The 25,892-nt window shown below is 37.1% G+C and overlaps 1 protein-coding gene and 1 long non-coding RNA gene across 7 annotated transcripts in view; one reads left to right on the top strand and one right to left on the bottom strand.

Annotated features, from left to right (window-relative positions):
- MOSPD2 (motile sperm domain containing 2) overlaps nt 1-25,892 on the bottom strand; it is a 44,415-nt gene that overhangs the window by 7,481 nt on the left and 11,042 nt on the right. For all 6 annotated transcript variants that reach the window (XM_072956607.1, XM_072956608.1, XM_072956610.1 and 3 more), the window contains exons 3-13: nt 22,636-22,791; nt 20,955-21,041; nt 20,234-20,388; nt 17,036-17,096; nt 13,948-13,986; nt 9,940-10,064; nt 7,037-7,213; nt 6,287-6,399; nt 4,456-4,552; nt 3,542-3,638; nt 3,013-3,142 (exon numbers count right to left, since the gene is read on the bottom strand). In XM_072956607.1, the coding sequence (XP_072812708.1) occupies nt 3,013-3,142; nt 3,542-3,638; nt 4,456-4,552; nt 6,287-6,399; nt 7,037-7,213; nt 9,940-10,064; nt 13,948-13,986; nt 17,036-17,096; nt 20,234-20,388; nt 20,955-21,041; nt 22,636-22,791 (1,237 nt within the window). The remainder of the gene's footprint in view (nt 1-3,012; nt 3,143-3,541; nt 3,639-4,455; nt 4,553-6,286; nt 6,400-7,036; nt 7,214-9,939; nt 10,065-13,947; nt 13,987-17,035; nt 17,097-20,233; nt 20,389-20,954; nt 21,042-22,635; nt 22,792-25,892) is intronic.
- Nucleotides 7,130-17,907, top strand: LOC140691996 (uncharacterized). Its single transcript, XR_012067595.1, has 3 exons — nt 7,130-7,248; nt 14,648-15,718; nt 17,818-17,907. It is a non-coding gene; the product is annotated as an uncharacterized lncRNA (long non-coding RNA).

Raw genomic sequence — 25,892 nt, 5'->3', positions numbered from 1 at the left:
GTTCACTGAGAATCTGTTCTTGTAACAGGATACAACTAGAGACATGATTATATCATCAAGGATTTGACTTGAATGTCATATTTGAAAATGAAACGTGTAAAGTCAGGTATGATCAGACAGCTTTAAAGAACTAAAGACGCTTGGGACAAAGTGACCTACGTTGCTTACAGAGCTGGTTCCATACTGCCTGACCAGGTGAGTGAGGGAAGTTACTACGTGGCGAGCTGAGGAGCCTTAGGATACGCTGGGGATGTCAAGACGAGAGGAATTCGCCTAACTCGGCGTCAGCATAACAACCTTACCCTTGTTTACGGTGCTTTTCCTGACAGCCTCTCATAACTGGCTAGAACAACATCTTTTCAACTGGCTCTAACAACCTTCTTCTTCTTCTTTTTTTTTTGTGTGTGTGTCTTTAGCTGGAGATGACATTTAAGGTGATGGCTCAGCCCATTTGGGGGAGTGACTCACTTTTCCCGGGTCTCTCCCATGTATACAGGAGGTACACATGTTATTAAACCTGTTTGTTTCTCTCCTGTCAATTGCATTACTGTGGGTCTCTGCCAAGAACTTAGAAGGGTAAAGGGAAAATTATTTGTCCTTTCTTACATCTTCCAGCTTTTTAATGCATGTATAAATAACACAAGCAGCTAGAGATAGTGCTCAGTAACCGATGAAAAAACTTTTACATGGTAATTCAGTAGAATTCACCTGATCTTATGATTTGATGGAAACTACCCTTTCTAGGTGGGGCACAGTGCTTTAACCTGGGCCATCAAGTCTCCCTGTTTCTGTGAGGTAAGTGATCCCCTTTTGACAATTAAAGAAAAGCAAGCCATTAGGAATTGATTTACAACAAAAACAGAACAAAGCAACTCATATAACAAAACAAAACCCTAATTTTGAGGTACCGTTTCATAAGAACTGTAAAAGTAGGCCTTCCTATATAACATAATTTTAAAGTTTAAATAACTAGTCTATCTAAAGACGCGTCAAAACCAGCATGAGCCTTACCTAGAGCTAGCCTTCTCTCCTTCTTGACTTACGGCTGATCCTTACCTTGGCTTTAGGTTCTGTCCCTTCTAACTTGCTCAGGAATTTCGCTGTCAGTGATTTATCTTGTAAGGTCAGCCTTTCCTTCTGAAAGAGTCCTTACTATGGTTTTAAACAATGCTCAAATATCTCCCATTTTAAAAACCCAAACAAAATCATTAGCACCACCTTCTTCCTTCCAAATAGAACCTTGGTCTCTCCCCAACAAGCTAAACCTCCGGAAGAATCTTACTACCTCTGTTTCTTTGGCATCTAGCTCCTGCCAACTGAGTGTTCACTGTGAGGTCATCAGTGCCCTCCATGATGTCACCAGCAATGGCCACTGCTCACACCTCATCCTTGACTGGAATGGTGGCACTCTGTTCCTCTCTCATGACACATACTCTAACCTGGGCTTTGATGACACAGCTTACCTACTGGTTTCTCTCCTGACTCTCTGTATTGTCCTCCTCTTTTTGGCCACTAAAATATTTCTCTAGGCTACTCTAGCTTTTACCCTCTCTGGTGGGGACAGCTGAAATAAAGCTTGTCTTCCCAGGTCCATCCTTCTTCTCCTCCCCTGTATAAAGGACCCACAAACGGTAACCCTGTCCAAGGCATTTCAGATCAGGTGGCTGTTCTCCCACTGGTTTTATGATGGAGACCAAGCTCCCCCTCTGTGTCCTGTCTGCCTCGCCAACGTTCTTCCTATGGATTCTCACTGTTCCAGTCACATCTGTATTCTTTCAACTCCTTTTCTGAACATTCAACTTAACCAAAACCATTACTGGGTTCCCCAGCTTCTCACCTTTAAAATGGGAAAAGTAGGCACCTATGACCTAGGGCTGTTGTAATGGCTAAATGAATAAGTAAGACTAATGCACTAGAGTGCTGTGGGCATATAGCAAGTTCTGTTTAAGTGTTAACACTCTTTCACCTGTGTCTGCCCACAGTCTATTTTCTACACAGCCCCCAGAATAATCCGTTTTAAAAATCCAGATTACCTCATGGCTCTGTTCAGCACCAACTAATGGTTTCTCCTCTGAAAGTCAGAAGTGCTCACTATAGCAAGGACCTGGCTCCTATACTGTCCCCCTTACTAGATCCAGGCTACACCTCCTTGCTGTTCCTCACACAAGCCAAGCATGTTTTTTAAATTTGTGGTTCCTTCTGCCTAGAAAGCTTTCTGCCCAGCTATGTGGCTTATTCTCATTTCCTTCAGGTCCTATTCAGATGTCATCAGAGTGGTCACCCTTAACTACCCTCAACTGAACTTTCAGTCTTGGCACTACTGACATTTTGGGCTGGATCATTCTTTGTTGTGGGGGGCTGTCCTGTACACTGTGGGATGCAGAGCAGTGTCCCTGGTCTCTACCCACTGTCCACAGCACCCCACTGTCCTGTTGTGATAACCAACAGTGTCTCTAGGCACTGACAAGTGTCCCTTGAGGGGCAAAACTGGGCATGTTCCAGTAAATAAATAAAACCAGAACTAGCCTTCTTCTCTAGTCCCTTTTCTAGACATCATGTCTTTTCTGGATCAAAACAGACGTACTACACTCTTGAATGGCAGCAGAGTACTCCTCAGCATGGACATACTCAAATGCATTTCACTAGTGCTTTACTAGTGATCATTTAGGTTCTTTCCCACTTATCACTAATAAAACAATGCTGCAACAAGCATTCTAGTACATAAGGTGAGCATTCCTACAAAGGGAATTGCTGGGGCAGAGAGATCCGTATTTGTAATTCTGACACGTCCAGATTCTTGCGTTGGCCTGCAAGCAAGTCTGCTATTAGCAATCTCCTAGAGAAACTCCAGGTCTCATTCACCCGGGTACCTCAAAGCCTTACAGGGCCTGGGGCCCACACTGTAAGCCACCAAAACCAAGAAGGAAGGGATGCCTTGCCCGGCCCATGTAGGCACACTCCTCTTTCAGAGCCTTCCCATCACATTTAAGAGCCTGTGAGTAAAAAGCATACCTGTGCTCCATCACTTTGTTTCTGGGAACTTCTTTCCAGAACTGAGTCAGTTCTGCTGGACCCGTGCCAGATGACTGTTCCATTTCTGCAGCCATTATCAGAAAACGGTCTTGGGCTGAGACCGTTAAACCTGCATTCCAAAAGGGTAACTTCTTACATAAACAGGAACCTTACAAAGGGTTGGATTTGTGGCTTGGGCATTATTCTAGAAAACAACATTGAGGAAAAAGAATAAAATGGAACTACCTTAAGAATAGAGAAAGTTCTCCTAAAAATGAGGACTTTTTTGTTTGAAATTCAGTTTCAACTGGCATCAGTTTAAACAATTTTACGTGTTAAAAAAAAGACAATTTTAATGAGACCCGTTCACCCATCTCATCTTATGGGTGAGAAAACAGATGCCCAGAGTGTGGTGAGGTGACTTGTTGACAGTCTGCTAATTTCGAGATTCCAGTCCAGCTCTGCTGACTCATCACTCAGCCCCAGGTCCCGCCCAGCACCCCACTGTGGCCACCAGGTGACAACTCACCACCGTGGGGAGACACGACTATGTCAATTGATGCACCAGGGTCACAGCTGCTGTTGCTTGGCTTGACTCTGTATTTTTCTGGAGCAGTTGTTCTCACCTGTTTATAAAAACAGTAGTCACATAATAACCTTTGCTTTTTTTGAGGGGGGGAAGTGGCTTAAAACTGACTTAAAAAAATCAATTAATAAAGTCTATAAAACAACCTTAGTAGTTATGCACAGACTGTATCTTTTCCCATCAGAAGGAAATAAGCATCTTAATCTATCTTAAAAAAAAAAACAACTTATCAGTCCAACTGTCCTTAGCCTTCCTCTTAAATAAAAAAAATTAATCCAACTGTTAAATATTTATCCTGTTAATTGCCTGAATTTAATAATTCATATTCAAAAACAATGCACATTAGAACATATGTTACAAGAGCATTCATAAATTTAAAAACAGTAGATAATCAAAGAACATCCAGAAAGTAGAGGACTTAAGGAAGTAAAACCTACAATATGGGGCAGTGGTGGACTCAGTCTTGTTACACTTAATGCTCACTGCCAGGTTAGTATCCAGTATAAACGACACTCCAAAATACAGCACACGTGGGGAAAAATGCACTTTTGATCTTATAGTTTTGTTTTTCATTGGTATGAATTAAATTATTCATATAATGAAGAGTGACTGTCTTTTTTTTTCACACAACAAACATTAAACCCTGGGATTAATTTCGGACAGTACCCTATTACTACACATTAAAGACTGAGATACAGACCTCAGGGAAATTTTTAGATAAGCTGTGACACATGGTTAGAACTAGAAGGCAGTATAACAAGACTAAAAATATCATAAATAAAAACACTGTGCAAGTTCAAAATGACCTATCTTTCAATTTTCACACATAAAAAAATTTATATCTTTCAGATATTTACCTTAAATGCCACTATGTTTTTAGTTACATTTGTCAACACTATTAAAGCTTTCTTCTCTCCAGATTCTGCACTTCCAAAATACAGTTCTTCTGCTGGGCTGAGTGATGACAAAGCATAAGGCATTGGTATTGCTCAGAATAAACTACAATCTATTCATTATCTTGAAGAAAAATATTTGGTTAATATTTCATGCTCATTTGTATAAAGAGATTTCATCAAAAAAAGAAAAGATTACAAAACAATTACCTAATATATTTTGTATTTTGATCTTGGTGATTTGATGTATGCTTTTTAAAAAGTCCTCTGTTTTCCCCAAGATCAAAAGAAAAATAATAGGAAACAGAGGAGAGAATTAGGAAGATTCTGAATTAGTCCTATAATCAACACCATCTTAAGGTTTATTTATTAAAACTCTTTGGTAGATGATAGAGAAAAGTCAAAAAAGAAATTGCTGCTTCAACTTTATATAGAATTACAAACATTAGAATGGGGCACGATTTTATGTACCAACAGAGAAGGGTATATAACTTAAAAAGATCACTGGCAATGTATTTAAGTAACAAAAGAATTCTTGACTATAAAGGGTTTTTTCCTACGTAATATGAGAAGAGAAAAACCACAAAATTTGGGGTAGAAACTACAGGAAAAATTTGTCAAAAAAGGAAATCAGTGAGCCTCAAAATGCAAATTTTACTATTATTGACCACTGTAATGCCTACAACCTAAAAGAAAAACTAAAAGACCGAAGCAAAGTTCATGGCGTTTAATTACATGAGCCAAATTGTATCAGGTGCCTCCAAACAATGCGAAGAAAAGGCTGTTTTTTAGATAAAAAAGTGAATTCTTCAGAAAGCCCTCGACTTTGAGCTCTGGCTCTTCCAGCCACACCTCGGTATGTATTAAGCCAGAACCCATCGTTTTGACTGGCCGCCAGTGAAAGAACAGCATGTCACTTCCAAAACAGTAGAGGGAAAACTGGGAAACTCTGAAAGGGGAAAATGACAAAGAAAAACCATGGAAAGCAGAACATGGTTTCCCATGTTCCCCTCGCACTGCCCTCCCTCTCACACACACGCATGCAGATGGTGAAGATAAATCCAAATGTAACAGTAATCAAAATATACGTAAACAAACCAATCTTGTCAATTAGAGAATTTCAGATTTGCTCTTTAAAATGTCTGGCTGTATTATTTCTAAGAGTCATACCTAAAACAGTTACATAGAAAGGTTTCAAGTAAAGGGATACAATTATATATTAGGCCATCACTAAGTAAAGTTAGTAAAGCAGTATTAACCTAAGGCTGTCTAGATTTACCAACCAAAAGCATCATTAGTGAGAACGGTCTTTACATAATGATAAAGGAAAACTACTGAATTTTTTGGATTGAATAACCTAGAAATTTAAAAATAGAGATATGCTGAAATTTGGCTTTGGTAAAAACTCTATTTTTCTGGTTTAGCTTTAGCTTTTGGAAGGTCAAATCATTAAATGCCTGCTTCCATGTCATTTCTGGCCACCTCAGACTGGTGCAAGTCAAACACTATCAGTAAAATGAGAAAAATATATGTCATTAAGATTTACTGTTCATATGTGAATATTCACTATTATTACCTGATGTGCGATGATGGCCCTTTCACACTCAGCAGAATAACAAAAAGGTAGCTACAAACAGCCACTGTGTCTGGAAACCAAGGTGAGTCTTCAGATAACCGTTAATTTTATATTTCCACAGTTGCAAAAACAGTCTAGAAGTTTTCTTAATTTTGCAGTTCCCTGAAGATGACCACGGTATGTTATAAAAGCATAGCCAATAAAATCGTCAAGTATTACCTGATGTGTAATAAGGGCCCTTTAAACACACTCAGTGGTTTCTTGAAAGCTTTCATTTTGGAATCAACTTTTTCATTCTCTTCTGCTTTGGAAGTAGGTTCGGTTGTGTTAATCTAAAGGCAAAATATATATATATATATGAAGAAAAAAAGAAAATTGTGTTTCACACAGGAAGTTCATTAGGTCAAAAAGTAAACATGATAGTGATTCAATACAAATTGTAATCTTTAACATAGGTTTATTGTATCTAAATTACATATTTAACATACATGAACATGATCATTAACATATATTTGAGTGCCTACTACGTATATAGGCCCCTATAGAAAACAAAAAATGGTCCTTCCCTTAAGAGTTTTTAAATCTGTTCTACACTGTGTTATACTTATTCCTCTATCAAGCCGGTGATGACTCATAAAAAGATAACTAACTGCTCTTTAAAAATAAAAGAGGAAGTAGATCGAGGTAACATTTTAAATGAATGACTTTTACTTTATTTTAGATAAATAAAAAATATTTTAGATAAAACAGTTCTTTCCAGGTGCTTTTATACAAAAGCACGGAATCAGCCTTTTACACAGTGTGACGGCACTACCAGCCAGCCAGTGCCAGCCTTCCTCCTCCTTTTCACATACAAAGATGTGGGAGGGCAGCAAGGTAAGTGAATTACCCCAAATCACAGGCAGCTAGCGGTAGAACTGGGGCTGGGCCACAGCTTTTGTCTCAAGTTCATTTTACTGTTAAAATTACCTTTTTAAGAAGAGCTGTTTGTTCTTCATTAGAAATCGTTTCCAAGGTTTCTTTGCCATCACTTTCTATATCTTCTTTACTAGAAGCTTCATCCTCACTGGCAATGGGCCCGTTCTCACACAACGGCGTCTGGAAGTCATCATCTACTAGCGGTGGATAGCTATACTTGAAAGGATCCTGGAGAAAAGCATTTTGTATCAGCTTGCTAACAGGTGGGTGGAGGAATAATTCTCTGAGTAAAGTTAAAATCCATTCCTCTGGCCAAGAAAACCTGAGTTAATTCGATAGTGAAATTTAAAACAGCAAGCATTTCAAAACAGAAAGGGAGAAAGCAGTAAGTGGTGTGGGACAACTGGCCAGCCATCTGTGAAAGAACCAAGTTGGATCTTGAGCTCATTCTTTACAACAAGAAGAATTACAGATGGATAAAAGATTTAAGTGTTTGTATGTGTGTGTATTTTTTTTAAACCATGTAAGCTCCAGGAAACAACACATAGGAGGGTTAAAAAAAAACCCCAAACTCCAAAAACAAAACCTAAGTAAGGAAAGGCCTTTTAAGTATAACACAAAACCTAGAAGGCATAAAAATACTGATAAAAATTAAGCATGCTAAAATGAAACATTTCTGAGTGGCAAAACAAACAAAACCCAACCAATAACAACAAAAAACAACCCATCTTAAAAAACAAAGTTGTTTTTTAAAGGCCACAACTGGGAAAATATATACCACATATAACAGAAACAAAAGACAAGTTTTGTTTTATTAATATATACAAATCAACAAGAGGAGAGTAATAATCCAGCAGAACAAGGAATAAAGGAATAAGAGAGTTCACAGAAAAGACAAATGCAAATTAAAACCACAATTAAATATTGTGAGACTGGCAAAGATTCCAAAAATGAGAATATGTAGTGTTGGCAAGGATGTGATTCAAGCATTCCCACACGTTATTGGTAAATAGGCACCATCTCTTCAGAGGGAAATCGGTTAAGAGCTATCGAAATTCAAACTAAATATACCACCCATTGACCTAATGATTTAAATTCTAGGAGCTTATCTTTTACAGATCCTGCTGCACCTGTGTACCAAGAGTTATTTACAAGGATATTCACTGTAGCATTGTTAATAACGGCAAAAGATTGGAAAACAACTAACGGTCCTTTAAAAGAAAAACTGATTAAATAATACATTGTTAGATCTACACAATGGAATATTCTGCAGTGGTTTAAAAAATCAGGTAGATCTCTATGAATCAATATGGTATGACCTAAAAATAAATGATATGAAAAGAACACAATAGAACAATATACTATATGGTATGTGACTATTACATTAAAAAAATACAATGGATAGACTATCTCCAGAAGAGAAAACTTGGAAACAGTGACTGCCTGTAGGGAGTGGCAGTGGGGCAGTAACCTGGGGAAGGAGACGTACTTTTCATTGTACTTCTCAGTCTTTGGTATTGTTTGCTTTTTAAAAAAAATCATGTGTATGTATTACTTTTGGGGGGGAAAAAGTGTGTCGAAGAATAGTAGTCCTACTACCATGTTAACTACAATCCTGAAGAAATATACCACTAACAACAGAGAAGAGAAATAAAATAACTTTTTCTACCCCTAAAAATAAAAATAATTTCTATTAAATGCTATTAATTTTAAGAGACAATTTTGGGGCAAATTATTAAAAATGACAAAGCAGTCAAATCATTATTTTAACTAAGGGTAGTAGTTGAAATGAACCATACTCTGTTTTTCTAGGTTAAAATGTGAAACATAAAGCCTCAGAATAGGAAAGCAGCAAACTTCAAATTAAAAATATTGGTTCAGGTTTTCTCTAATGAGAGAAAAGAAAAGGACACACCATAATTTCTCATCTTGCTAGTCCCTTGGTTCTAATTGAACACAATTTTGCTTGGTAGGCAGTATACAAAGTAGATCATAAAAGTCAAATAATTGAAATACTATCAATAAGATTAACCCGAAGCATACCAAATTCCAAAAGTTTTACAGCCCATAAAAGTCACTATGACAGTATGTTTCATGAATAAGGAGTATTAAAAATTCAACACATATCTACTTACTCCTGGTCTCTTATTCGTAAGTAGTTAAGATTATTTCCCAAAAAATCTTGATAGTATGTATTATCTTTTAAATTAAAGACTGTTCAACAGTAAACAACTGGAAGCAAACTAAAGACACATCAAAAGGAAAATAAATAACTTATGGTTATTCATTAAACAATTTGTGATTCATCTCTAGACACTGGAATACTATGCAGCCACAAAACAAGAGTAACTCAGCTTATCACATAAGATTTAAAATGATCTCAAAGACATGTGAATTAAAAAGCAGGATACACAACAGTGTATAAATACCCTACTTGTTTAAAAGAAATGGGAGGGAGAAAGAACTATATATACAGTTGTTTACATGTATTACATATTAACTATCATTGCTTACATAGGCAGTACAGATCCATGGAAATAAAAATAAGAAATGAAACCTGGGAGGGAAAGAGGATGGTTGGTGTAGCAGTAGAAAAACTTTTTGCTGAATATTTGTTTCTGAATACGTTTCCATTTAGAACCATATAAATACACAACCTATTCAAAAATAAAAATATAACTTGAAAACTTAAGTAAAACATGTCTGTAACACTGCTTGCTCTTTCAGGGTGTCTATGATTTTTTCTTAGGATGTTAAGATACTGCTTTTCCTTTTTCCTTGAGGGAAGAATACAGCCTCATGTGCCATGACCATCGTCTTTTTTTTTTTAACATTTTTATTGATTCATAATCATTTTACAGTGTTGTGTCAAATTCCAGTGTTCAGCACAATTTTTCAGTCATTCATGGAACCATCGTCTTATTTGACAAACAGGTTTCAAGTACTGTACTTACAGTTCCGCCCATGTGGGGAGGCAGGTATTCGACACTGACATAGTCCTGGATGTCACTTTTGCTTGTAAACTTCAACAGACTCACTGCTTCTGGACCAAGCCAGGATTTCACAATTTTGAAAGCAGCTGAAGAAAAAACAGTCATTTCATTAAATTCCTTTCATTCTCCTTCTCGGTTTACTTACTCTGTATGCTAGTCCAGGTCCTCTGAAATTAGTTTGGGTTAAAGTCGGTTAATATGTATTTTACCATGGCACTATACTTAAGTGACATTCTCTAATCCCTGTAGGCATTTACCTTGTGACTGTCACTTATGGGTTTCGAATGTTCAATGATGATTCAGGAATATTAAGTTACCCTGATGTTCATTAATAAACTTATCAGAGTTTTGGCCTCTGTACAAATCCATCAGTGATACCAACTACCAAGATTTCTAGACAGTGAATCAAACAGTACTGTGATTCACTGACTGCACTACGGTACGGCAAGGGACATTTGCCTTATGCTTCTGATAAACCCCCCAGTCTGAAAATCCTCAAACTGGAAGCCAGAAAAAGAAAGTAGGAGCCCTCTTCATCATGTGTGAGCCAGACCCAGACTTTCCTCCTAACCCTAAACTTCTGTGCCTTTCTCTCAAACCCTGCAGCTTAGAACTGTGAGGAACTTATGGAATGTGCAAGAATAATCTAACATAGCACTTTAGTAATTACAATCTTGTTCTGTCATGCCATTATGATTTCTACTTAATTTTTTAAACCTCATTTCCATCATGATATTCTAAGCACATTTTAAGGAAATTAAAAGAAATCCCTGCATTAAATTTGCAAAAGTGTCAATGAAAAAAAATCAGGAAATAAAACAGCATGATAAACGTTAAACAGTAGTTCAGAAAATTGCATTTCTACTTTGGCTAATTTGGCTTAACATTTTTTTACATAACATTTACATTTTCATTAATTTCAATTTAGAAAGTCTGAGTTGATGTGTTTGAAGCTATGCTACTGGAATTAACTGAAGTGCTAAATGTGATTTTTTGTAACAGCTTTATTGAGATAAAATTTACATACCATAAAATTCACCCTTTTAAAGTGTATACACCAATGTTTTTTATTTAGTATATTCACAGAATTGTGTAACCCATCACCACTATCTAACTTTAGAACATTTTCATCACACCAAAAAGAAATCTGCTCCCATTGGCAATCCCTCCTTATCCTCCCTTCTCCCATTCCCTGGCAACCACTAATCTAGTTTCTGTCTTTGTGGATATGCCCATTTTAGCCATTTTATATAAATGGAATCATTATATTACATGTTCTTTTTTCCTACTGGCTTTGTTCACTAAGCATGTTTTTAAGGCTCATCTATAACATAACATGTATCAGTATTTAATTCCTTTTTATGGCTGAATAAGTTTCCATTTTATGGATATACAACATTTGCTTATCCTTTCATCAATTTATGAACTTTAGACTGTTTCCACTTTTCACTATTATGAGTAATGCTGCTATGAACATTTGAGTACAAGTCTTTGTGTAGACATATGCTTTCAGTTATCCTGGGGATTTACCTAGGAATGGAATTGCTGGGTCATACGGTAATTATGGTAACTCCATGTTTAATTTTTTGAGGAAGTGCCAAACTTTTTCCACCATGGCTACACCGTTATATATTCTAACCAGCAATGTATGAGAGTTCCAATTGCTCTACACTTTTGTCAACACTTGTGACTTTAGTCTGTCTTTTTGATTACAGCTATCTCAGTAGGTGTGACATAGTATTCCATTTGGTTTAGACTTGTATTTCTCTAATGACTAATGATGTTCAGCATATTTTTATGTGTTTATTACCCATTTGCATATCTTCTTTGGAAAAATGTCTATCAGACTCTTTTGCCCTTTTTAACTGGGCCATTTGTCATTTTATTGTTGCACTGTAAAACTTATTTATATATTCCAGATCCTTATCAGATATCTGACTTGTAAATATTTTCCTCCACTCTGAGTTATCTTTTCACCCTCTTGATGGTGTTTTAAATTTTAATGAAGTACAATATATCTATATTTTTCTTTTGTTGCTTGTGCTTTTTTGGTGTTATATCTAAGAAACCACTGCCTACTCCAAGGTCATGAAGGTTTACTCCTATGGTTTTTCCTAAGAGTTTTATAGTTTTAAGTCACCCATTCTGAGTTACTTTTTGTATATGATAGGAGGTAGAGGTCCAACTTCATTCTTTTGAATGTAGGTAGTCAGTTGTCCCAGTACCATTTATTAAAAGACTAGTCTTTCTCCACTTAAATGTTTTGGCACCATTGTCAAAAAATCCATTAATCATAAATGTTAGGGTTTATTTCTGGACCCTCGATTCTATTTCATTGATTTATACATCTATTTTTATGTCCATACCACACTGTCTTATTTACTATAGATTTATAGTGAGTTTTAAAATCAAGAAGTGTGAATCCTTCAATTTCACTGTTCTTATTCAGATCATTTTTACTACTCTGGGTCTCTTGCATTTCCATATGAATTTAAGGACAAGTGTGTCAATTTCTGTTAAAAAAAATAAGGCAGTTGGGATTTTGACAAGGGCTGCATTGAATCTATAGATGAATTCATGAAGCATTGTCATCTTAACAACGTTAGGTCTTCTAATCCATGGACAAGAGATCTGTTTACCTAGGTCCTGAATTTCCTTCAGTGGTATTTGTAGTGAAAAGTGTATGAATCTTGAACTTCTTTTATTAACTTTATTTCCAAGTATTTTGTTCTTTATGATGCTATTATAAATGGAGCTGTTTTTGCTAGCATATAGAAATACAATTGGTTTTGTGAATTGACTTTGTATCTCGCCACCTTGCTGAACTTGTTTATTAGTTCTAATAGGCTTTTGTGTATGTAGATGTGTATTCCTTAAAATTTTAAATAGAGAAGACTGTCACCTGCAAATATTGATAGCATGACTTCTTTTTCAATCTGGATGCCTTTTATTTCTTTTTCTTGCCTAAGTGGCCTGGCAATATAAGCATTAAGAGCCGACAACCGTATCTTGCTCCTGATCTTAGAGGCAGTCATTCTTTCATTGCTAAGTATGATACGGGTTTTCAAAGATGTTGGTTTTACACAGATGACCTTTATTGGGCTGAGGAAATTTTCATCTGCGAAGAATTCACTTTACCAAAGAAAGGCTGGCCTTTGCCCTCAGGTTCCAGAGGTAATCTTCATGCCTGTTGAAGTGTCTTAGTTTGCCTATGGGCCTTGAGTCACACTGGAACAATATGATTAGGGTGGAGGCTTTGGGCCACACAGTATCTTTAGACCTCTGGAGGGACTACAGACTGAGATCAACCATATGATAAACCACTCAGGCCTATGTAATGGAGCCCCAATGAAAAGTCTGAACACTGAGGTTTGGGTGAGGTTCCCTTGTTGGCAGTACTCCATGTGTATTGTCACATATTCATGGTAGGAAAGTTAACACATTCCACATTTGGTACTTCCCTGGATTCTGCCACATGTTTTTCTTCCCTTGGCTGATTTTAATCTGAATCCTTTCCCTGTAATAACCCATAACTGTGAGTATAACAGCTTCCAGTGAGTTCTGTTGAGTGATTCTAGTAAACCTAAGGATGGTTTTGGAAACCCCTTGAACTTACAGTTGGTGTCAGAAGTGAGGGTAGTCTTGTGCAAACTACTGTTGTTCCCCTAACATTGCTGCTGTTTCAACTCTCTGCACCTTCTCTTCCTAGTTTCTTGGGTGCTTTTATTATGAGAGTGTAGTGGATTTTGTCAAAAGCTTTTAGTGCCTAATAAGATGTCTTTTTTTTCCTTTAGTCTATTAATATGTTGGATAACTGGTTGATTTTCATGTTGAACCACTTTGCGTTCTTGAGAGAAATCCCGTACAATATAAACATTTTTTAAAACAACCATAGCAATATGGCTAAATTGGCAAAGAAAAACAGGAATCAGATGTTTTGTGTTAGGAAAGTATAAGTAATGTACTCACCATTCATTATCCAAGGCATATCAAAGATCACCATTTTTGCTGAAAGATAAAAAACAATTCATTGACTGTGACTTAGTACCACGATAGTAGTATCACTTATACCTGGCCTAGAAAAAACTGGTGATCTAAATTTAACTAAAAACTGAGCTGGAGGACTCAGTTTTAATTCCATGAAGTATAAGTGGTGCTAGAACTAACTTCTCACAATGGTGGGGGGCCTACGTAGGGGGGACAGCTTGTGTGAGATGAATAATGTACTATTACTGCCTGCTGGCAGATGGCCTGTTCTTTTATTCATTTATTGCTCTTGTTGTTTGCAGAAAGGTACAAGAGAAAATAGTTACGTGGGTAAATGGAAACTTCGGATGTTGCATGTTGTAATAGTGCTAAAGTCCACTGAGTTTTAAAATTATTTCAGTGTCTAATTTATGCTTTCAGTTATAATTTCCTAGAGATTATACTGTTAAACCCACTCTGGCAGTTGTCCCCCCATTTTAAATAAATCATTATGTTTTAAGAAACAAAAATTATTTCAGCTTTTCTTAATATTATGAGCCCCAGAAAGCCAATAATTTCAAAATATACAGAAGTATCATTTTCATGCTTAGATGAAGATATTAAGCAGCCGTATTAACAACTGTGAGAAAAAATCAGAAACCACAAAGGGGATTTTTATATCAAATTCATTCTTCTATTGCAGAAGAATCCAGAGAGTTCCAGTGAAGATGGTGGAGTGGTAGGACCACAAGCTCGCCTCTCCTTGTGACTACAATGAAACCACAACTGAATGCTAAACAACCATCGAAAAAAGACTGGAACCTAGCAAAAAAGATCTTCTGCAACTGGAAACATAAAGAGGGAACCACAGCAGGATGGTAGGAGGGGCGTGCTCAAGATATAATTGGGCCCCATGCCCCCCTGGTGGGTGACTCACAAGCTGAAGATTTGTTAAGTCGCAGAGGCCCTCCCACAGGAGTGAGAGCGCTAAGCCCCACATCAGGCTCCCCAGCTCGGGTCCCGGCATTGGGAAGAGGAGGAGACCCCAGGACATCTGGTTTTGAAGGCCAGAGGGGCTTGGCTCTGGGAGCCTCAGGGGACTGGGGGAAACGGAGTCTCCATTCGCTTGAGAAGCATACACCGAAACTCATATGCACCAGGTCCAAGGGCAGAGGCAGTGATTTCATAGGAACCTGAGCCAGACCTGCCTGCTGGATTTGGAGGGTCTCCTGGGAACGTGGGGGACAGCTGCAGCTCACTCAGGGGACATAAAAGCTGGTGGCGGACATTCCGGGAGTGTTCATCTACATGAGCTTTCCTGGAGGCTGACATCTTAATTGGATCATTAGCACCAAGACCCAGCCCCACCCAACAGCCTGTAGGGAAGCCTCAGGTCAAACAACATGCAGGGTGGGAACACAGCCCAACCCATCAGCAGACTTCCTGAGCCACAAAGGCCTCTAGACACGGCCCTACCCACCAGAGGTCCAGGACCAAGCTTCACCCAGATGAATCCAAACATAATATTATTCTACTCTGAACAGAGAACCTCCTAGAGTGATTATATTAGTGTAGGACAAGTAAAGTACATATAAAGAACAAGGTGTCTGCAAAGAAGTACCCTGGTGCTTAATACCTCACTCTTCATCTGAGATATGCCTAAAAAGATTTGGACTCAAGATTTTAAGAAGTAATAGTTATATTTCATGACAAATTTTGAAGCATAATCAATTTAGGATTCTACAAAATTCAACATCTGCAAAACATTATGTAGGTAAGTATATATACATTATCTCTAGTTAATTGGAATGATGGTCTTCATCTTCATATAGATTCATGAATTTATGAATAATTTTCTCAAAAGAATTTGAGATGTGTTTTATAAGGTAATAATAATAATTATGCTATTATAAATGGCTCTTCACAAACCCCTTTAGATGTTTCAATAAATAAGTGAGTGTTTTATTTTCATTTCGTACATAAGAGAAATGAGCTAATAACACAGGGTAGTGATTCTCTACGGACCAATGACTGGCACTGCTCAACGAGTCTTAATGAATCAGGGTAAATGCCGGATCCAGGAAGAATCTAGAAGGAACAGGTTCCCCAAACCAGACATTCTCTACCCAAAAACATTTATGAATACTCTCTCTCTCTGAAGACATGAGAGCACAGGGCTAGGAGTGGCACTGGTCCTCGATATTCATGATGCTTTTTGTCTGTTCCTCACTTCATATTAACACGAACGTGAAAGCATGTGAAAGTAAAGTGATCTAGGGATTTCATGCTTTAGTGTGACCTGAATCATAAGTCCTAGAAGACCCTAATTGTGGTATCTGCCAGGGGTGTGCCCAGGCCGACCTCTGAGTTTCCATATGTTGATAACCCTGTTGCCTCTCTTCTTTTTACTTTCAACCCCCTGGGTTTAAAACTATGACTGTTTATGTGGGATGGCATATTGATTTCCTTGGAGGGAAACCATCATGTAATTCCAATAAATCAAAAATGAATACATAAAACTTAGGAGTTCTTCATTTAGGTAATTAATAGAAGAGTCATAATTAAAAACAAACTCCAAATATCACACTCAAATATAGCACACTACTCAAGTGTTTTCTTAATGACAATTTGAAAATAGCAATTAGAAACACAGTATACTTTATGTAATGAGTATTGCTTATCACACAGTATACTTACCAATATTTCTCATCTGTTTCTGGCATGTAAGAAGTTCCATATAATAAATGTTAAAAAATAGTAAATTTAATCTGTCAATTGAAAAATTAGTAAAAAGCAAGATAATCTTGGAAAAATGTATGTTTTTATGTCTCTACGTGTGTGTGTTATAGGATGCCATATATACAGACTATAACTTAAGGTTTTAAAACTAACTGTAAAGGACAATGATTATTTATGAAAAATTTCCCCTGTACCTACTAGGATATATACTTAAACTTCTATGAACACATTTAAGTTCTTCACCAGAAAACAATGTCTCAGGTATTAAAATCCATAATAATATAATGCTCCACAATTCTCATTGTCTATGGTTTCAATATATTACATTTTTATAAAGGAGTAAGTTACTTACAGAGGTATTTAGGGTAATAAACCTTAAAGCAGTTGATGATAAAGCGTACAAAGTCCATGTCCTAAAATAAAGATTATACATTTAAATCTTTCAGACTGTCCACATTAGAGAATTTTAAATTGCATATTTCTTAAGGTGATAAATTATTAAATACCAATGAGACAATTATCAAATTCTTAAAAAAAAATAAGCTCATAAAATATCGATATTCCCAGGGATTAGGTTTTAAATCATTAAGCTACTTACAATATTTAGTCCTAAAACTGAGTTAAAGAAATTAGATTCTTAAACATCATTCATGTTATCTCAAACTAGTTAGATACTTCAGGCTGCTAAAGTAATGTGGCATTACAACATGGATCTGAAAAGCAAATCCCAAAGAGAAATTCTAAAAATCTGTTGAGCAATTAAAGAATTAGTATAACAAGTATACAGTTTATTACCTGACTACTTGGAATTATAAAACATATGTATATAAATTCTGTTACGTCTGTTTTTTAAACCTAATTGCTACACCTCATAATAGCTTCAATAAAATATACTTTATTAATCTGATTATATTAATCTGCTGTATCTACTTCACTTCTGGCTTCCTTCCTCCTTATGTAGGAACCTAGATTTTGAATTTTTTAGTTTATATTCAAATGTTGTTCACTGACTCCAATTTCTGGGAGACTTTATAGCTATCTGTTGGTTCTACTGCATTGAACACAGCAACATGAAATTAGATTATTAGAGTTACTATTCAATGGATCATTTCATTCTGTTTCCATTGGCCGCAGGTTGACTTACTAATCCTGATCAGCCATGTTATAAGGCCTGCAGGATGAAAGATACAACCAGGAAAACTTAAATCCATCAATTACTAAAAGGTGAGTTGTCCGAGAGATGAAAGTGTATAAAGTTATACCTAGCATGTGAGTTGTAGCATCTTTAACTCCAGTAAACTGAAAGTAAGCATCCTTAATGATCTTAGGTATTTATTATGGGATAAATCCTAGTATATAATAATACCTTTGTAACTAATCACTGTGCACAGAGTTTAATAATTTGTAGTTAAGTTAGAGTCAAACAAAATATCTCCAAATAACTAGTTATATGAAGATTTGGTTACCTGGTATATGATCTGTGGCCCCTAGACTTTCCCTAAAAAGTCTTCATCCAATATTCTTGTTTTCATCTTTAACTGAATAACTTTGTTTATAAAATCCCAAGTTACTGCTCATTCAAGTCGATTTGACAGGATGCCACTGGTGTACATATATTAGTGGGTACTATGTAAAACAGTTTCAAGAAACCCACTGGTCTGCATTCTGTGAGGATGTTTTCAAGGATGCTATTCATTGTCTTATAAAATGTCTTCCTTTTGAAGACTCATGAAAGATTTTTCTTCTAGTTCAAGTATCAGGAATGGATACACTTTTCTTAAGACAATGGCTTTGAGTAATTTTATATGATTCCATTCCTTTCAGGCAAGCTTAAAGCCAAATTAGTGGCCCAACTCTAACAAATAATTAAAAAAAATTTTGCCATGCAATTCTGTATACAGCTTTAAAGGCCACCTTAAATCTTTTGTGAATTATGAGGGTCATATATAAAAATAATTCAGTAAAATTCTAGTATTTGAAAACATTAATGATTTAAACTCAATAATGAAAATAAACCTTATTTATAAATTAAAGATAATGAAACAGTATATAAGTAGGTTGAAAAATAATCAGACAGCTCAAGTAAATTCTTTGGCCCTATATTTGTCAATAAAAAACATTTTTTATGATTCTGGATTAATAATCAGAAAACTATCATACATAAAGGATAACAGAATCATGATTTACTTTCATGGAATATTTATTTATCTAGGCATTTTGATGTAGATTTTGGATATAAAACGATTACTATGTAATCTAGAACTCAGTGACATGGAAATCAGATTGAAAAAATAATCTAGGGCAAATGACTCTGATATATAGAAAGATAAAAAAAATTTGTGGTCCCACTGCCTAAAAAAACTTGTTCTCTCAAGCCTATTTTTTCTTTGTTTTTTTAACGTCTAAGGTTTCCCTTTTTGGGGGCTAGGTATTTCTATGATATAATCCTGTTGCTTTTTCATTTTAAGAAAGGTATTTTCCAGTGTTACTACAAATTCTTTATAAACATCATTCTACACAGGTACACATACTGCATTAATGAGATACACCATAATTCACCACTTCACCATGTTGACATTTACATTTTTTCTAATTTTTCACCATTTTAAATGACATTCTGAAAAAAACATTTTGATGTACAATGCTTTTTGTGTACTCAAGTTTCCTTCTTTAGAATAGATTTCCAGAAGTTAGTTACCAAGCAAAGAATATAAATATGAACACTTCAAGGTTATTAACATACTTTGCCAAGTGGATTTTCAAAAAGATTTCAGCAGTGCCCCAGGGAGGTCCCTGAAGGGCAGCTGACTGCTACCAGAATTAGCCACGGTCTGAATGTCAGAGACAGTAGCTCTAACAAATGCACCAACAAATCCCCATCGCTGCTGAGAGGTTTGTAGTTACCACGAAGGTCACAAGGGCCCGAATTAAAGACTGGTAGGTTTTATTTGTTTTTTAATCTTGGCAAAATCTCCTGAAGAAAACTGGTTTCCAACGCTAACCAAATCAGACAGACAGAAAACAAATCCAAAAGAGCAAGTGAAAAACCCCAACAAAATCACCAAGCACTGCATATGCAAAAAACTCAAGTGAACTACTCGCCACGGCAAACGTGGCCTGCAAGCAGTGGTCCGCTAGAGAGCATACGTTACTTTACTCCACATTTACTGAGTGCGTTACTCTGTGCCAGGCCTGGGGAGGGTGCTCTATAGGATATGAGCTTTGATAGAAGAGTTCACTGTTACCACATCTCATTACTCTGCCAGCCTCGACATCTTCCTTCCATATCTTGCCTATCAGACAAAGAACGTTTCTAGGAAATCTACAGTTTCAGTGCCGAATACTGAAGCACATTTAATTCTTTGCAGATCCTATTCCATGTCTGACTTCACTCACAGTGCAGCAGAAAAAAAAATCTCAAACATGACTTGGCTAGCTTGGTTTTATAGCGATATTTGGTTGGGGGGGTGGGGTGGGGGTGGCAGGGAGGACGGGAGAGAGGGAGGACGCCGTGATAAACGATGATTTAGAATTAATGAAAAATGCTTACTATGCTATTTATTCCAGTCTCTGATAGGTCAAACATCACTGTCACAGGTTTCCCATTTTCTCTCTTAGCATAACGTTCCAACCAGAATGCAATAAGCTTCTTTTTGTCCAGTATGGTCTTATGGTCTTTTATATGATACTTCACCCTGATCCAGACTTTAAGCGGAACAGAAGATAAAAATAAGAAAAATATTTATGGCATTATAATACCATTTTACACACGTATTATATTATTCCTTTTCCTTGACATTTTTCTTTATTTACAATTAATTTTGTTTCTCAGATTAAAAACATCCCCCCTTCTTTTAAATGAGAAAGAGCGTATACGTAGGAACCCGAAAGAGGAGCAGAAAGGTCAACTATTTTCCTTCACTTAGAAAATAAACTTTCCTCTTTAATAAGTAAGGGGGAAAAGAAAATACAGATGAACAAACAGTATTTGGCAATAATCTAAAAGTACTCTACACAGTGCTTAACAAAAAAGAAAACACTAGAAAAGTGTTCCTTCCAGAGGGAAAGCCCCGACAGAAGCGCGCAGTGGCAGGAGCGGCTGTGGCGCCTGTGGGCGGACCACGGCGGCCGAGGCAGAACGGGGCGCGTGGAGAGGGACAGCTGAACAGAGGGACACAGGCTGGGCCTGAAGGACTCTGAATCAAAGGCTAAGGTGTTCTGATGACTACACCTCAAACTCTTGAAAAGCCAGTACAATTAAATATACTTACACAACTTGTTCCCTTCTTTGTCATAACCGTGGAGATAAATGCCACCAATTTCCAATAACCACCTGGGAATGGAGGCTTCGGTCAGGTCTAAAAAGTGATAAGATTAATGAGTAATTATAACTTAGAGGTCTTTTAAAAAGAAAACTTAAAATGTAACGATTACTGTTACATAGTAGCTCTGATATTAAAAAAAATGACGCTTATTCAAATATCTGGAAAAAATCCTCTGGCAATAAAACATGGTGCTTCTTACTAAGTAGAAAAAAAAAACTACATAAAGACATAGATGAGAAAATTGAAAAAATCCATTTGCCTTTACGTGCCTGACATTATTATGTGGATGCATTTTCACGTTCTGGTTGTATTTCACATAATCACTTGCAATTAATAAATATTATCACTACTGGACCGTTTCAAAAGAACATGGCAGTATAATATCCACATTATAGCCTCAGAACTGATAGCTTCTCTAGTAAAATATTTTTCGACGAGGTTTGATAACCAGTAGAGTTTAATGTATTTTATAATCTTGGGGCAAGTGGAAAATACTTCAAGAAAAATGTTAGATCCTTTAGCAGGAGGTCCACTCACTAACGCGGCCAAGAACCAACACAAGGCAGCACTTCCCCGAGGACTCACAAAGATTTCTTTATCTTTCCCCACCCCTCTTTGTCATATCGCTGCTGTTTGCCACTAGAAACTAGCAAGTCTATGTAAGAAAAAACTATTACTGAGTTTAAAGCTTTATTCTGTACTTAAATGACTGAGAAATATCAGGTTTACATTTCTTTGTTTGATTAATAAATGCTTCACTGTTGAAATTACCAACAGTTTTTATGTTTCCAATCAAATTATTTTTTAAATACTCTCCCTTGGAGAGAATCCTTCTCCAAGTATGACGACTGGGGGGAATATCTTTTCTGGATATATTTGTTGGCTATTTTGTATTAAGTCTCTAGACTCGGTCACTCCAGAGTTTATAATCCTCAAGGTCAGGAAAGCCTTCGTATCTTGTCAAAACCAGTAGTTATGCCAGCTTCTTCCTGTTACGTTTTCAGGAGGACAGAGATAACGGGTAACCTTTCCTGAGAAGAGGTCTTCATTTACTTGGAAGATTATTACAAAATCCCCTCCAAGATTTAAAACTTTTTGGGGAGGAAATTTCAATCTAGAATGGGGCCTGGAAATCAAGAAGAGGAGGCTGCCATAGGCATCCTTGGAGGTAAGCTTGCTTTTGGGGACCCCCATTCACCTATTAGTTCCATACGGAGCACCTAGTAGCACAAGGAGCCCTGGGAATAGAGACAGGCACCGGGCAACAACTGAGAAAAACAGGCAAATAGTATCTCTTTATCTCTAGGCCTAGTAGTGCGGATGCTGTCTTGCTATTTTAATGGCACCAAACTGAACATGCACAGATTAGGAGACTCTGCTGTGAGTGACGAATGTTGAGTGTGGTTCAGCTCCTTGGTGATCTGGTTTCCTTATGAATGATCCTACTTTTACAACTTATTCATAAGATGCTCCTTTCAAAATGTTACTGGGTCTTTATAAAACATTATATTCTGGTGTTTATGATGATTGCCAAGAATATTTGCAAATACACTATTAGATAAACGTAGAACAGTAACATTTATGCAGGGGAAATAGTACACAGTCAAGGTGAAAGTGAGTAGCTTACCGTTGACAGACATTTCCTTTCTCCACTGAAAACTCTCATCAAGCATCTTCAGTGTTTCATCTACAACATTATGCCTCCAAAGTAAGTAACTTTCAACCCAGTTATCATCTTGTTGTAGTCTTTCAACATCACGTGGATCGTATTTATCTGACTTCTCTATGGGAAAAACAGTAATAAATATCCAAGTCAGCTAAATTCTGCAGTGAACGATAACCAACACTAATACAGTGGAGAAGAAAGACCCGGAAGAGAAAGCTAAGCTAGTTAAAGATAGACAGACACAGGGATGCAGTTCAGATGAAAATGCAACTTAGAGGATTGATGGAATTTCTAAGTGTGAGAAGAATAAAGTTATCTAAAAATTGCAGCTTTATTTTACAACAAGCCACTATAGATTTAAAAAATAAGACCACAGTATAATATTTTGCAAACCCCCTCTCAAACTATAAACTAACATCTAGGAAGATCAGTTAAGTTATCTGAACTTGAAATCCTTACCCTAGTCAATGAAAAATGAAATTTTATGTTTAAAGAAAGAACTAAGTTGTAGTTAAAAAGACATGTGTTTGGGAAGCGTCTTTTTAAAAAATGAATGTGAAATGAAATACAAAATGGAAAACTATGTATGCAGCATTTCCCATAGTTTATTGGAATAATTGTTGCCAATAATAACTTCTCATTATCCATCTACACACATGCTGTGTTCTCATCAACCTCTATATACCTGACATTCCTCCTTCCACACCCCACTCTATTTTTCTGTAACTGAACTTTCCTTGTCCCCTCACAACCACCTGCACATCTGAATTCTCCCATTCTGCAAGAGTCCTTCCAAATGCTTCCTCTTACTTCCTGTTCCCAGAAGTAAGTCTTTCCCTCCTGTGAAGAGCCACAGGACCTGAACGACACCTTTCTTAAGGCACTTAATACATTTCCCCTTGACTCAGAGTTATGGGCATGAATGCTGTATCTTTCCATTTAGAGATCATAACAGCACAGCTGTACATCCTAAGAACCCCCCAAAACAGATTACAGTAGTGCCAATTAAAAGGCATTTAGGAAACATTTGTTGATGAAATCTATTTCTTCTCTATTTTTATTTTCTTGGTTAGTTAGTACTCTCCCAGGGCCCCAAGGAAGAAACTTCAGAAAACTCCCTGGCTCCTTCATCTCCATTTTTTGTGCATCTACTTAGTTGCCAAGTTTTATAGATTCTGTCTTCCCTCCATTTGCTCTGCCTTATTTCAGGCCCTCAGAGGTAACAGCTGAAAGGGTAGGGAAGTATAAAGTACATTCACAGAATTATCTTCTTTGGGTCCCAATTTCCTTATCTTTCAACTGTTTTTTAGATGCTCACAGGGTTGTGTGAGGATCAGATAAAAACATATGTATGAAAGTACTTGAAAGTTTAAAGCACGATAAAATACAAGATAAGGCCAGAAGTCACGCATCTGTGGAGTGCTACCTTGGATATAACTTTCAGTATCTGGGCTGTATTTTTCCAATCTATACAATAAGTGGTTCTGTTGTAGGTAAACCTTGGAAAATGGTTTTTTTTAGCTCTGCTATTTGAAAATTCATCAGTATTCAAAGCACAACTTTTCTTTAATTATAACTTATAAACACAAGTTGGAAGAAAAGAATTTACACACTGTTTAGCAGCAAGAACGCCCCTGGGAGCATCTGCCCCAACCAGTCTGGCCACTGGACAGCCCTCTCCACTGGACCAATATGGTGTTTTCCTTCAAATTACTGACTTCATTTTCAAGAAAATTTCTGCCAAATACCCAAGTCTCAATAACCATAGTTTACTTAACAGCTGTTCTTTCAAATAAAAATGGTAGTCCATGAAAAATGTGAGCAATTTAGCTGGAAACTCAAATATGTGGAAGTATTTAATGCGTACTTCCTGATTTGTTACTCAGAATGTTAAAAGGACATTTACTCTCAAGGGTCAAGATTCAATAAAATTTACTGCTTCATCAAGGGCTTTCTAAAATAAAACTAGCTTAAAAAAATTTCACTGAGGGTGCTGGCAAGGAAGACTACAGTGCGCACTTGCCTTGATTCTGGCTGAGGAGGCAGGAGGTTGGCCCACCATGGCTTCCAAGTCATCAGTGCAAATGAAAAAGGGAAAAGCTTCTCAGTATCACTGTGGAAACAGCTCTGACCTCACGGGCTCCTGAAGTCCCAGGCATCTCTGAGCATCTGCAGACTAAACTCTGAGAACCACTTCTCCAGAACAATATGTGGCAAGTGGTGAAAACTCCGTAAATATTAGCCAGAAGAAGAAGAATAGAACATCACTGTTGTCACGATTACTACCACTACCGGTGTCACCACCAGCGACCCCATCAACGACATAGCGCCCACTACCAAGAAACGTAAAGCTGATTGCTCTTGACAGCTTTTAAGGAAGCAGATCTTTGAAATTAGAACTCTCCATTTATATTAAAATGATTAACTATTGTTATTAATAGAACATGTACTTACAGATGAGATTCCCATTGTTAAACACTTACCCCTAGACAGATAGAAATGGAAGGAGAGAGCTAGAAAAGACAGAGGAAGAGAGGACTAGGGAGGAGGTCAGGTAGGAGTGGAGGGGAGGCAGGAGAAAAGCAGGGGCAGAAGAGGACAGAGAAGAGGGCTGAGGCGGGGAGAGGGAGAGGAGTCACAGAGAGTGAACTGAGCAGCCAAGGGAAGGAAAACCTGGCCTGGGACCACTAGGCCAAGTGCAATAATGACCGCTTATGACAACACAATTCGCTGCTTTCAAACACAGCCCCCAGGCAACTGAAGTGGGGGCAGGGGTAAAATATACCACTCAAACCTGCCTGTTTGGCATAGTGATTATTTTAGGCTGATTCTTTTTAAGAAACAGCAGATACAGGGAAAGCTCTGAAAACTGAGTAGAAGTTACCCTTTTATGAGAAACATTTATATTTACAAGGGAAGCCTCCATTTGTAAGGGTGCCTCCCTCTTTGTAACAGGAAGAGGAGAATGCTGCTGTATTTTTAGAAACTTATCAGTGGAGAAGGTGGTCTGCACCATACCTTTGTTTACTGAGCTTTTCCTGGTCACCTCTAATAACTTGACTCTCCACCCCAACATCTTCTGGTCTTTAGCTGAAGATGGGATTGAAGGTGGTGGCTTGAACCACTTTGGAGAGTCATTCCGTTTTCCTGGGTCTTTCGCATGTATACAGGAGGTATACATGTTATTAAACTTCTGTGTTTCTTCTGTGCATCTTGTT

The sequence above is a fragment of the Vicugna pacos genome, chromosome X (assembly GCF_048564905.1).
Source record: "Vicugna pacos chromosome X, VicPac4, whole genome shotgun sequence".
Lineage (NCBI taxonomy): Eukaryota > Metazoa > Chordata > Mammalia > Artiodactyla > Camelidae > Vicugna > Vicugna pacos.
This window is presented reverse-complemented; position numbering and strand designations above follow the sequence as displayed.